The 13,555-nt window shown below is 39.4% G+C and overlaps 1 protein-coding gene and 1 long non-coding RNA gene across 9 annotated transcripts in view; one reads left to right on the forward strand and one right to left on the reverse strand.

The window, feature by feature from the left end:
- LOC113010711 (uncharacterized) overlaps nt 1–7,279 on the forward strand; it is a 35,640-nt gene extending 28,361 nt beyond the window's left edge. For 7 of the 8 annotated variants that reach the window (XM_080298092.1, XM_080298093.1, XM_080298096.1 and 4 more), the window contains 2 exons: nt 3,712–5,820; nt 6,146–7,279. In XM_080298092.1, coding sequence (XP_080154218.1) covers nt 3,712–5,820; nt 6,146–6,838 — 2,802 coding nt within the window. In that variant the 3' untranslated portion in view covers nt 6,839–7,279. Of the gene's footprint in view, nt 1–457; nt 722–3,711; nt 5,821–6,145 lie in introns of those variants that run through there. The other variant, XM_080298097.1, reaches the window with a different exon arrangement.
- The window catches only part of LOC145425217 (uncharacterized), a 300,454-nt gene that overhangs the window by 263,926 nt on the left and 22,973 nt on the right, over nt 1–13,555 (reverse strand). The gene's annotated exons all lie outside the window — the stretch shown is intronic.

Consider the following 13,555-nt stretch of genomic DNA (forward strand, 5'->3'; position numbering starts at 1 on the left):
TATGTTTTGGATCCAATGAGCACAATATTAGGTACAGCACCACCATAGACATTTTCAGTGTTTTTGAATGCAGGACATGGTTATCTTATTATGCAAAATACATGACAATAAAACAGCTGACCACCATAAAATAGTCTTGATGTAGTGGAACTGATATAAGAGAGTGGTGTGAATGTGATTGAGAATATATTTATACTGTGTGTGTGTGTGTGTGTGTGTGTCGCAAACAAAATGGCCTATAGAGCCGCCTCCTTGAAGTGAACAACGGCAGCCTGCTCCGTTTTTTTTTCCTTTCTCTGAACCTCTGTCAGTGTTATGTAAATGCACTTTGCACATGAGCCTCGTGTTGGCTGTGAGAAAGCCACGGGAGAGGTGCAAAAGCAGCCAGTTGCTTGCAGAGCACTAGGGGGAGGGGTGCAAAAACAGCCATCTGTTTGCAGAGAGAGGGGGGGAGGGGCAGTTGTTATTCTCTGAGTCGCAAGTCAGCAGAGCTGGAGGGAGAGACAGAGAGAGATCCTTTTCTATCTTCTTGGATTCAAGTGCACATTTGAAGTCTGTGAGAATAGTTTGCAGCCTTGTCTTATGAGTCATTTCTGCACAGACGCCACGAAATGCACAGATGCGCGTACGCACAACAGGAAGCGCACGGTGAATTTAGGGGAGGCTTGGAAGCTGTGCTCATCGTGCAAACAGCGCATTATTACCGTAACTGCTGCAAAAGGTAGGATATGCCCTGTCTGCAAAATCCAACCATCTAGAGGTTCGTGCTATAAAATGTGAATTACATCTTTGTTCAGTTTGTTGTTGAGTGTGCTCAGGCCAGTTCAGTTTCCGAGTGGCGCAGGAACAGAACAGGAGGGAGAGACAGAAAAAGATCATCCTCTGTACAATAAGATGGAGGATGATCTGTTTTTTAAAAATTTAGGTGCATCTTTGAAGTCTGTGAGAATAGTTTGCAGCCTTGTCTTACGAGTGATTTCTGCACAGATGCCACGAAATGCACAGACGCGCGCATGGACAACACAAAGCGCACGGTCAATTTCGGGGAGGCTTTTGCTGAGAAAGAGCAGCAGTGCTCATTGTGCAAACAGCACATTATTATCGTAACTGCTGCAAAGATATATATATATATAAGATATGTCCTGTCTGCAAAATCTAACCATCTTATGGTTCATGCTATGTATGATAATGTAAATTACGTCTTTGTTTAGTTTGTTGTTGAGTTTGTTCAGGTCAGTTCAGTTTGGTTTTTTTGCAATAAAGTGTTATTGTTCCAAAAATAATAATGCATCCAAATCAATGTTGTTATGAATTATTTACCTATTCAAGGCTCTAATAACCTCATGCCAAATATTTCCAGTTGCAACTAATTTTTTGAAAATATTGCATATTATGGGTTCCCCTCCCCAAAAAATAAAAAATAAACAGGGGTCTTTATGACAATAAAGCCATAAAAACATAAAACATATTTACAAAATTATGAAAAACTTTATATTTGTGGTTAGGTCTGAAGTTGTTTAAAAGATCTGATGTGGAAAAAAAATGAAAAATTAATTCATATATGATATTGCTATATCACCTTTTGTCAGGGGACCATTTTGGGTATGAAGGGCAACAGATGGGTGTAAATTTGAAAAACTCTTATTGCTCCAAAAATAATAATGCACCCAAATCAATGTTGTTATGAATTATTTGCCTATTCAAGGCTGTAATAACTTCATGCCAAATACTTCCATTTGGAGGTCATTTTTTGAAAATATTGCATATTGTGGGTTTTTCACCCCCAAAAAACAGGGTTTTTGATGACAATAAAGCCATAAAAACCTAAAAAATATTTAAAAAATAATGAAAAACTTTATATCAGTGGATAGGTCTGAAGTTGTTTAAAAGATCTGATGTGAAAAAAATCAGAAAAAAAATTCATATATGATATTGCTATATCACCTTTTGTCAGGGGACCATTTTGGGTACGAAGGGCAACAGATGGGTGTAAATTTGAAAAACTCTTATTGCTCCAAAAATAATAATGCACCCAAATCAATGTTGTTATGAATTATTTGCCTATTCAAGGCTGTAATAACTTCATGCCAAATACTTCCATTTGGAGGTCATTTTTTGAAAATATTGCATATTGTGGGTTTTTCACCCCCAAAAAACAGGGTTTTTGATGACAATAAAGCCATAAAAACCTAAAAAATATTTAAAAAATAATGAAAAACTTTATATCAGTGGATAGGTCTGAAGTTGTTTAAAAGATCTGATGTGAAAAAAATCAGGAAAAAAATTCATATATGATATTGCTATATCACCTTTTGTCAGGGGACCATTTTGGGTACGAAGGGCAACAGATGGGTGTAAATTTGAAAAACTCTTATTGCTCCAAAAATAATAATGCACCCAAATCAATGTTGTTATGAATTATTTGCCTATTCAAGGCTGTAATAACTTCATGCCAAATACTTCCATTTGGAGGTCATTTTTTGAAAATATTGCATATTGTGGGTTTTTCACCCCCAAAAAACAGGGTTTTTGATGACAATAAAGCCATAAAAACCTAAAAAATATTTAAAAAATAATGAAAAACTTTATATCAGTGGATAGGTCTGAAGTTGTTTAAAAGATCTGATGTGAAAAAAATCAGAAAAAAAATTCATATATGATATTGCTATATCACCTTTTGTCAGGGGACCATTTTGGGTACGAAGGACACGAAGGGCAACAGATGGGTATAAATTTTGAGGGATGCTCAAGGGCTAATATTGATCAAATGCATAATAACCTTTCTTGGCTTCCTGTACAGCTAAAATATTCTATGGCTTACTTGTAGTTCTAAAGAAAGCAATTCTGTTAAACACACCACATTTATTCTGCTCAGCTGCAGTATCCAGATGAAATACATCATCATATTACACAGTTTTCAACAAGCTGCAATTTAGTAAATGCTCGAGTTAAAAGTAACGTTTTGTAAAACTGTTACATTTAGAGCAACTTTTAAGTGGAATAAGTTGCCTTAAAAAATTAGAGAATTATTCAAAACTTCAATGAAGACTTAAAAGCCGATTTACAGAGCTTTTAGTTGTTGTAAACATTGTAAGACATGATTTTTGAAATTTGTGTAATGTGCCTCAATGTTATTGATATTATTATTATTGATTGCTTATATTTGAACAATTGTGAAACCTCACTGTGGATGTAAGAGTGAAATTATGTGGATATCTTGAATCCACTTTATTGTGTAATATTTTATGTGAGTATTTGACGGAAGACGAGCAACATCTGTTGTGGAAGCTAACGGGGTTCCTTTAGAATAAACAAACATAGGATTTATTATCACTGGATAATTCTGTATAAATCTATACAAATTATAGAAATATGTAATAGGAAACAACAAAATGATCTAAATTATAAAATAGTGTGTGTGTGCGTGTGTGTGTGTGTGTGTGTGTGTGTGTGTGTGTGTGTGTGTGTGTGTGTGTACAATCAGGAGGGATGGGCATGATTTTAGTGTTTGAACAGTCATGAATTATCTTTAACAGCAGGTTGGATGTAATATGTTAGAACTACCAGCAGGTGGGGATAAGAGACCTTTAAGGTGTTTGGTGCCATGCTCCACCTTCAGGTTTAAAACTAGTGTTAATGGAGTTTGAAGGTTGAGTTTGTTCCACGACTGCATTTCACTCACTGCCTCTGTTTGTATCTCTGTCACTGCAGGACCAACATGGAGCCAGAAGTCAGCGCTCTCAGGAGGCCGACAAACCTCACAGAAGAAAGGGAGAGAAAAAACACACCTGTGACGAGTGTGGGAAGGGTTTTACTCTGAAGGCTAAACTAAAACAGCATCAGGTCATCCACACTGGAGAGAGACTGTTCAACTGTGACTTGTGTGGAAAGTCTTTTTCCTGGAAGGGTTCCCTAAAAACACACCAACTCATCCACGGTGGAGTTAAAGCGTACAGCTGTGATCAGTGTGGCAGAGCTTTTACTCACAGTAGCAGCTTACAGAGGCATCTAGTTACCCACTCTGGAATTAAGCCATACAGCTGTGATCAGTGTGGCAGAGCTTTTACTCACAGTAGCCACTTACAGAGTCATCTAGTTACCCACTCTAGAATTAAGCCATACAGCTGTGACGAGTGTGGGATGGAGTTTACTCTGAAGGCTTCACTAAAACAGCATCAGGTCATCCACACTGGAGAGAGACCGTTCAGCTGTGACTTGTGTGGAAAGGCTTTTTCCTGGAAGGGTTCCCTAAAAACACACCAACTCATCCACAGTGGAGTTAAAGCGTACAGCTGTGATCAGTGTGGCAGAGCTTTTACTCGCATGAGCCACTTACAGAGTCATCTAGTTACCCACTCTGGAATTAAGGCATACAGCTGTGACGAGTGTGGGATGGAGTTTACTCTGAAGGCTTCACTAAAACAGCATCAGGTCATCCACACTGGAGAGAGACCGTTCAGCTGTGACTTGTGTGGAAAGTCTTTTTCCTGGAAGGGTTCCCTAAAAACACACCAACTCATCCACAGTGGAGTTAAAGCGTACAGCTGTGATCAGTGTGGCAGAGCTTTTACTCGCATGAGCCACTTACAGAGTCATCTAGTTACCCACTCTGGAATTAAGGCATACAGCTGTGACGAGTGTGGGATGGAGTTTACTCTGAAGGCTTCACTAAAACAGCATCAGGTCATCCACACTGGAGAGAGACCGTTCAGCTGTGACTTGTGTGGAAAGTCTTTTTCCTGGAAGGGTTCCCTAAAAACACACCAACTCATCCACAGTGGAGTTAAAGCGTACAGCTGTGATCAGTGTGGCAGAGCTTTTACTCGCATGAGCCACTTACAGAGTCATCTAGTTACCCACTCTGGAATTAAGCCATACAGCTGTGATCAGTGTGGCAGAGCTTTTACTCGCATGAGCCACTTACAGAGTCATCTAGTTACCCACTCTGGAATTAAGCCATACAGCTGTGATCAGTGTGGGAAGGAGTTTACTGAAAAGGCTAAACTAAAACAGCATCAGGTCATCCACACTGGAGAGAGACCGTTCAGCTGTGACTTGTGTGGAAAGTCTTTTTCCTGGATGCGTTCCCTAAAAACACACCAACTCATCCACAGTGGAGTTAAAGCGTACAGCTGTGACATATGTGGAAAGTCTTTTTCCTTGAAGGGTTCCCTACAAAGACACCAACTCATCCACAGTGGAGTTAAAGCGTACAGCTGTGATCAGTGTGGGAGAGCTTTTACTCACAGTAGCAGCTTACAGAAGCATCTAGTTACCCACTCTGGAATTAAGCCATACAGCTGTGACGAGTGTGGGATGGGGTTTACTCTGAAAGCTTCACTAAAACAGCATCAGGTCATCCACACTGGAGAGAGACCGTTCAGCTGTGACATGTGTGGAAAGTCTTTTTCCTTGAAGGGTTCCCTACAAAGACACCAACTCATCCACAGTGGAGTTAAAGCGTACAGCTGTGATCAGTGTGGCAGAGCTTTTACTCGCAGTAGCAGCTTACAGAAGCATCTAGTTACCCACTCTGGAATTAAGCCATACAGCTGTGACATCTGTGGAAAAACTTTCAGCCAGAGAGGGTACCGAAATACACACCTACGCATTCACACCAGACATGATGTGTACTCCTGTGAACAGTGTGGCAAACAGTTTATAACTCACACAGACTTACAACGACACATGTTTACCCACACTGAGGAGAGACCTTATCAATGTGACCTGTGTGAGAAGACTTTTAAATCTCCACGTCACCTGAGACGACACCAACAGATCTACACCAGAAAGAGACTCTACAAGTGCAGCTACTGTGAGGTATGTATTTATATTGTTATCTTGTCATTTTAGCCTGACTGTTTGGAACAACTCTGCTCATTAAACTGTGTTAGCATGTTAGCAATTCTACTGCATGGAAAAGCAGCTCTGAGTGATTATTCAAATTTTCCTTTCAGTTATGATTTTAGTATTACTGAAGTATTATGGTGGTAGTATTGTAGTTATTGCAGCCCAGTAAACTGAGTGTGTTAACTGAAACAGTCAAATGTAGTTGGACGTCTGCAGAGATGCTCTTTATTTCAGGCGACGTTCAGGATACAAATGTTGAAGGACTGACTTACACTGTCTTTGTGTCTTTGTTTAGAAGCAGAGCGACACAGATGGATCCAGTTCTCAACCCTGTCATCACTGTGGTGGTGGGAAAGACTTTCATTGTGACCTCTGTGGAAAAACTTTCAGTCAGCAAAAGACCCTAAAAAGACATCAACGTAGACACACTGGAGACAAACTGAAATACTGCAAAGAATGTGGGAGGAGCTTCACCACATCACATCACTTAAAACGACATGAACTGATTCACAGTGGGGTTAAAAAGCACCTCTGTGATCAGTGTGGGTCATCCTTCACCACTGCAAGTCAGCTTAAATCACACAAACGAGTCCACACAGGAGAGAAACCACACAAGTGCAGACACTGTGAGAGAAGCTTCTCACATTCAAGTACTCGTAACAGGCATGAATGTGCACACATGGAAGGAAACTACAGCTGTGACCAGTGTGACAAGAGCTTCAGGAATCTCAGATCATACTCTGCACACAAACGATCCCACGTTACTAATAAACTGTTTCACTGTTACCAATGTGCCCAAACATTCACCTCATTGTCTGCTCTGTGCAAACATCAGCGCGATCACTCAGGGCTGAAATCACTCCCATCACTGGATCACAGTGAATCTGAAGACACAGAAAGATCCTCTGGTTTCTGTGTCAGACTCAAAAAGCTTGAGATCAGACTCCACAGAGTTCAGATAGAATCATTTAAACTTGTGTTGAACTGAACTGGTTGCTGGGCTGAACTTCTACATAATACAGATCTACATGGGATCTTCTTTTCTGTTTTTTACTGAGTCAGTTTTGTCCTTTTTTCTCTGTCCTGGTTTTGCTCGTCTGTAAATGATTGAAACTCAGTCAAATAGTTCATTGTTCTCCAGCAAAACGTTTTGGAAACTCATGTTTAACCTTTAAAACTCTGACATGTTTTAGCACACAAGGCTTCATCGGGGAGTTCACTCATGATTGGACCATGAGAACAAAGGTTTTTAGTTCTTTCAAAGAGAGTCTTGGAGATGTTTGATGTTTCTGTTTTTCTGAAACCACCTGAAAGAAAAACTATTTTTCTTGCTTTATGTAGTGTGGAAGTTTTTAATGTTTCTTCATCTGTGATGTTCTTGAATGTGTTCACGTGAAGATGGTACAAATAAACTGTCCTTTCAGCTTTAGCTCCTAATTTATTCATTATGTATGGATGTAGCACAGCAGTCGTCTCTTGATTAACACATGGAGGGCTCGGGATCTGATGGTGTCGTCTCCCTAATTTGCCCACTCAGTAAATCTCACTCATGGCCAAGAAATTGAAATAAACCTTGTTTCCCTGCTGGATAGTGATCCACTGTAACTCTGCTCCTCCTTCCTGTTTAGGATTTCTGTGGCTGAAGTAAAATTCCCTCCATCCATCACTTATCCCAGCTAACCCAAAGTGAAATAAAGTTTTGCTGGTCTTAAAAAAGCATTACAATAATGGGCATTACCAATGCAAACTGAATGATACAGAAGATGAAAGAAGAGACTTTGATCAGTTAATAAAGCTCATGATCTGGATTCATTGTGGCTGCTACACAGATACTTCTGGGTCACTTCTCTCAGTTAGGAACCTTCCTCACCAAACTGACTGTTGGACGACACCCCTGGTTTCATGAGAAATTGTTTCAGCCATGATTTCTCTTCCTGTATTTCAGAGTAAAGACTGAAGTGACAAATGGAAGCATGTTTAAAAAACACAATGTGAGAGAGACGTTGAGGTCCTTAGAAGTTACCCTGGGTTTTTCTGTCACCCTGCTAGATGTTACACACCTTGTTATTGGACTGATTTCTACTGCTGGGCCCTATTTCAAGAAGCCGGTTTAGAAAACCCAGAGTGAAAAACGATACTCAGGGTTGAGTAACCCCGAACTGTCCAACTCGGAATATTCGGTTTCAGAAAGGCTGATAACAATTAGTTCAGTCAACGCGGAGTTGCTTTAACCCCAAGTTAAGCGCGCGCACGAGGATACATAAAGCCCTGATTAGTGGAGCACAGATTAAGCGAGTCACCATGGAGACGGAGGGAAAGAAGGCGCGGTCAATGTATTTTACAGCGCTTGACGGCCGAAATTCTGATGGCAGCATATGCCGATAACATGCGGAATTTTGCGGAAAAAAGTAACACAGCCTCAGCTGCAAAAGAAAGAGAGCATGCATTGCAAAACATAGCCGACAGAGTCAATGCGTGAGTGTTAATTTAAACATTGATCCAGGGATTTCCACCCATTTAACACGTTATTTTATTTTATTATATTTTATTTTTTTTTTTATTTTATACATTTTATTTTGTGATGTGATGTGAGCGCAGGTGCAACCCAACAGGCCCCAAACGTTCCTGGCAGCAAGTAAAAATGAAATATAAAAATCTAGTCCAAACAGGTAAGGTGTAATTGTATCATGAGCCATAGTGCTTGGTCTGTTTGTCCGATGTAAATCAATTGCAGTTAGAGGCTACATTAATTTTCTTTCTGTAAGCACTTATTGAAATTATCTGAGCACATTACAAGTACATATTTGCTTACTCTGTATGCTCAAATGTGACCCGTTATAGCCAACAGAAAAAAAGCAGAGGCCCGAAAAACAGGTGGGGGTCCTCCACCACCACCACTCACGGAGCCTGGCCACTTGGCTTCCACATTTGTGATAATGTTGGCAGCATCACATATGATCTTCACAGTGCAGAGAACACAAATTAGCATCCATTACTATAATGAAATAATTTGTTAGTTTGAAATGCTACAGGGAACTATGTACCTGTACATTAATGCTGTGGAAAGACTTCCTGTTCACATAGTCTCCTTCATTTACTGAAGGAGCAATGATTGGAATGTGAGTGCCATCTATACAGCCAATCACGCCTGGGAACCGTGAGAATAAATGTAAAATTTAAGTAGTAGTTCAAGTATCACCACATCATGAATTGAGTTTTGTTCATCCTAATACCTGCAATTTTGTAGAATCTCTCTTTGATAAATCTTGTGGGTCTGTGACCGGGGAACACCACAAACGAGTACAGGAGACGTTTCAGTGCAACTGTAACATTCCTGACTGCCCGACAGACGGTAGCCTTGGAAACGTGCTCAACGTCATCAATATTATACAGAAAGCTCCCGTTTGCAAAAAATGCAATACAAATAATATGTACAGAACTGAGAGAATGTCCACGATGTGTCACATGAGCAATATTAGGCCTGAGGATGTTATTCAAATAAATTATAGATTGTGCTGAAAAACGGTAACGTTCACACAGAAAATCATCAGGAAATGGTAAAATGTCCAAACGCGCTCTAATCACTCTCTCCCGGCGGAGAGCTCTGCGGAGAATTTGGGTATACCCAGAGTTTTCGTTAACTCAGGGTATACTTACTCAGAGTTTGCACTAAACCGGCTTCTTGAAATAGGGCAGATGGACTGCTGAGTCTTAAGGATAATCTTAAGGATAAAGGACACTCTTTCGAGGATGCCAATGTTCACATTTTGGACAGAGAGGACAGATGGTTTGAAAGAGGAGTGAAAGAAGCCATCTATGTCCACTGTGAGCGACCATCTTTGAACAGAGGCGGGGGTTTACGACACCAACTCTCTGCCATCTATAATCCAGTTTTGAGATCCCTTCCCAGACGCCTTAACGCCCACTCACATCCTGGGCCATCTGACCTCAGGAATTTGCATGACAAGGTGGGGCCAGGTTTCACAATGAACCCACCCGAAACTCTGGCTAATTGGGGCCCGCACCCAATTTCACACCTTGGCTCAGGTGATTAGAGGATCATCAGGGGGTCCTTTTGTCCCTCTGTGGGGGTCACTCCCACTAGGTTTATATCTGGGACTCTCCACCATTTGACCTTAGAACTGAAGAAGCTTCTCGGATGAGAGGTGAAACGTCTTCAAGCAACTTAAAGAAGTCCAGACGCTTTTCTTTGCAAGCTCCTTTGACTACGATGACCTGGATGACTGAGAACCTTCACAGACATAACAAAGGTGTTGCGTTTATATTTTTGTTGAGTGTAATTGTCTGGTGTATTGCCTTGACAGTGTGAGCAGTTGTTGGAAGATGCAAAGCCCATCTTGAACATCCGATGACCTGTATAGTGCACTCTATGTAGTATTTTGTATTGTATTAATTGCAGACTGGGATTTTTAATTAATTTAAAGGTTTTTAAGCAAATCTGAGACCAGAAGTTTTGGTCTAAGCTGACTGATAAATCTGCTTCCCACTTTGCAATAGGAAGGGATATTGATTCTTCTAATTTAGAAAGTGTTCTGTATATTTTAGATAATAATTTGGGGGATTTAAGAGTAAGAAAATGTGCCGCACATAGTGGTGTTTGTAATTCAACTTGACTGAGGTTAAATTTCTTTTTTACTATGGATTTAATTTGTTGATATTCTACAAATCTTGTCTTGATGATCCCATATTGTGCAACTAGTCTGTCAAATGGAATAAATTCTGTTCCCTCTAATATATGTTCTAAGTATTTAATTCCTTTACAACTCCATTCTGGGAAATTAATCATATTATTGTTTTTTAATATGTCAGGGTTATTCCAGATAGGTGTACGTTTGCATGGGATTAATGAAGACTGTTATTTTTAGAAACTCCCACCATGCTGTCAGAGAAAAGCTGATGTTGATACTTTTAAAGCATTCATGTCTTTTGATGTTTGAGCTAATAAATGGTAAATGGTCTGAAATCTCTAGATCCTTGCATAGTGCCTGTTCAACAACTAGCCAGGGCTCAACTAAGAAGGTATGTTTTAACCATTCTGAGATGAACTGAAGCCTGTTGGCTAAGAAGTATTGGTGAAAATTAGGCAGATCTAATCCTCCTCCTCCTCTATCCATGGTTCTTTGTAGCGTTTTTAAGCTGATACGCGGGGGTTTATCTTTCCAAAGGAATTTGGAAATATATGAATCCAGAGATCTGAACCAATCTTGTGATGGTTTGTTAGGGAGCATCAAAAATAAGTAATTTATTTTTGGCAAGATCATCATTTTTATCATGATCATCATGAGTGATATGGGTAAAGATTTCCATCTAGTCAGATCGCCTTCTACTTTCTTTAGAAGTGGGATGTGGTTTAATTTAGTTAAGTCTGAAAGCTTAGGAGAGACATTAATACCTAAATATTTAATATTTCCGGATTGCAGTGGGGCAGAGGAAGAATTATGGAAGGAACAGTTAATGGGGAGAACTGTAGATTTTGGCCAGTTAATTGAATAATCTGAAACTCTTGAAAACCAGTTTATTAAAGTAATTACCTCAGAGAGGTTGGTTTGTGTGTTTTGCAGAAAAAGCAACACATCATCCGCATAGAGACTGATTTTATGTTCTATGTTCTTACATTTTATGCCCTTAATTGTTGTAGCCTGTCTAAATGCTGCTGCTAGAGGTTCGATAAAAATTGCAAAAAGTGAAGGGGAGAGTGGGCATCCCTGTCTGGTGCCCCTCAGGAGAGAGAAGCTGGAGGATGTCTGGTCATTTGTTCTGATACGAGCTGTTGGGGAATTGTATAATATTCTTATCCAGTTTATGAAAGAGTTTCCAAAACCAAATTTGTGTAAAGTTGCGAATAAAGATTTCCAGTTAACTCTGTCAAATGCTTTTTCTGCATCTAGAGATAATATTATGGTTTCGATGTTTTTATCGTATGAATAGTCTATTAAATTAAGTAATCTACGAGTGTTTGTTGAGGAGTGCCAACCTTTTATGAAACCAGTTTGGTCAGGATGAATTAAGAGGGGGGTCATTTTCTCTAATCTCTTTGAGAGAGCTTTGCAGATTATTTTAAGGTCTACATTTAAAAGAGAAATTGGACAATAGCTTGAGGGAAATAAAGGGTCTTTGCCTGGTTTTAGCAGGAGACTAATGTTGGCAGAATTCATATTTGGTGGTAGTCTGCCATTTTCCTTGATTTCCTGCAACATTCCGTGGGATACTGGTGCCAAAATTGTCCAGAATTCTTTGTAGAATTCTGCAGGGAAGCCGTCTGGACCTGGAGCCTTATTATTGGGCATACTTATCAGGGCTTCCTGGAGTTCACTTGGCGTCAGTGGCGAATCCAGTTCCATTGCTTGACTATCTAGTAATTTTGGAAGAGTTACGTTGTCAAGAAACAGATCAATTTCATTTTTAGATGGGTTTATTTGTGGTGAGTATAAAGTTTCATAGAAATCCCTAAAAATGTTGTTTATTCTTCCAGGATCATATATTGTGTTCCCCGATGAATCTTTAGCAGCACATATAGTTGTTTTTTCTTTATTTATTTTTAGCTGGTTAGCTAGAAATCGACCTGATTTGTTACTGTGTTCAAAATTCTGCAAGCGTAGTCTTTGTATAAGGAATTGTGTTTTTTTATTAATAATTTCATTTAATTCTAGTTTTGTTTTGCATATTTTGTTCAATGTTTCCTGATCTTGGTCGCACGCGTAGGCTTCTTCTAGTGATTTGATGGTTTTTTCTAATTCCTGAATATTTTTGTTTTCTTCTTTCTTTTTGTGTGATGAGAAAGAAATTATTTTACCTCTCATCACAGCTTTCCCTGCTTCCCATAGAACAGAAGCAGATATTCCGGGAGTGTCATTAAAGTCTAAATATGAAGTCCATTCCTTTTTAAAATATTTAATAAAGTCTTCATCTTTAAGTAGTGATATATTAAATCTCCAGTTTTTTCTTGGCGTAGCGTTATTCTTGTGCATTAGTGTTAAAGATACAGGAGCATGATCGCTGACCGCTATAGGATGAATCTCAGTGTCTGAAATGTCACACAGCAGTGAGCTGCTGACCAAAAAATAATCCAGACGAGAGTAAGAGTGATGAACATGCGAGAAAAAAGTATATTCCTTACTGGTGGGGTGAAGAGAGCGCCATGCATCGCAAAGACCAAAGTCGCTTATATACTGATTGATTATATTTGTGGACTGCCAATTGCGCTGAGTTCCTGTTGTGTTGAGCCTATCCATTTCTTCATTTAGTCCAAGGTTGAGGTCACCGCCAAGAATGAGTGTGCAATCAAGGTGTTCAGAGAGTGCACTAAAACAATCCGTGGAAGAATGAGGGTTCATCAACATTTGGACCATATATACTTACAATACATAGTTTTTTGTTCAATATTGATAGTTTAATAATTAGAAATCTACCCTCTGGATCTATAACTGTATCGAGTACTGTAAAATTAACATTTTTACGTATTAAAATTGCTACTCCCCGTTGTCTAGAATTATAACAGGCTGCAAACACGTTAGGAAACTCAGGTGTTTTAAGTTCGTTTAAACCTGTGACAGGTTTGTGAGTTTCTTGTAATAAAACAACATCTGCCTGTAGTTTTTTAAGCTGGTTAAATATCTTTAACCTCTTTCCTCTGGAGCCAGCTCCATTTACATTCCATGTGACAAACCTCAGCATGCCCATAATT

Source organism: Astatotilapia calliptera, chromosome 3 (genome assembly GCF_964374335.1).
Source record: "Astatotilapia calliptera chromosome 3, fAstCal68.1, whole genome shotgun sequence".
Taxonomy (NCBI): Eukaryota; Metazoa; Chordata; class Actinopteri; order Cichliformes; family Cichlidae; genus Astatotilapia; species Astatotilapia calliptera.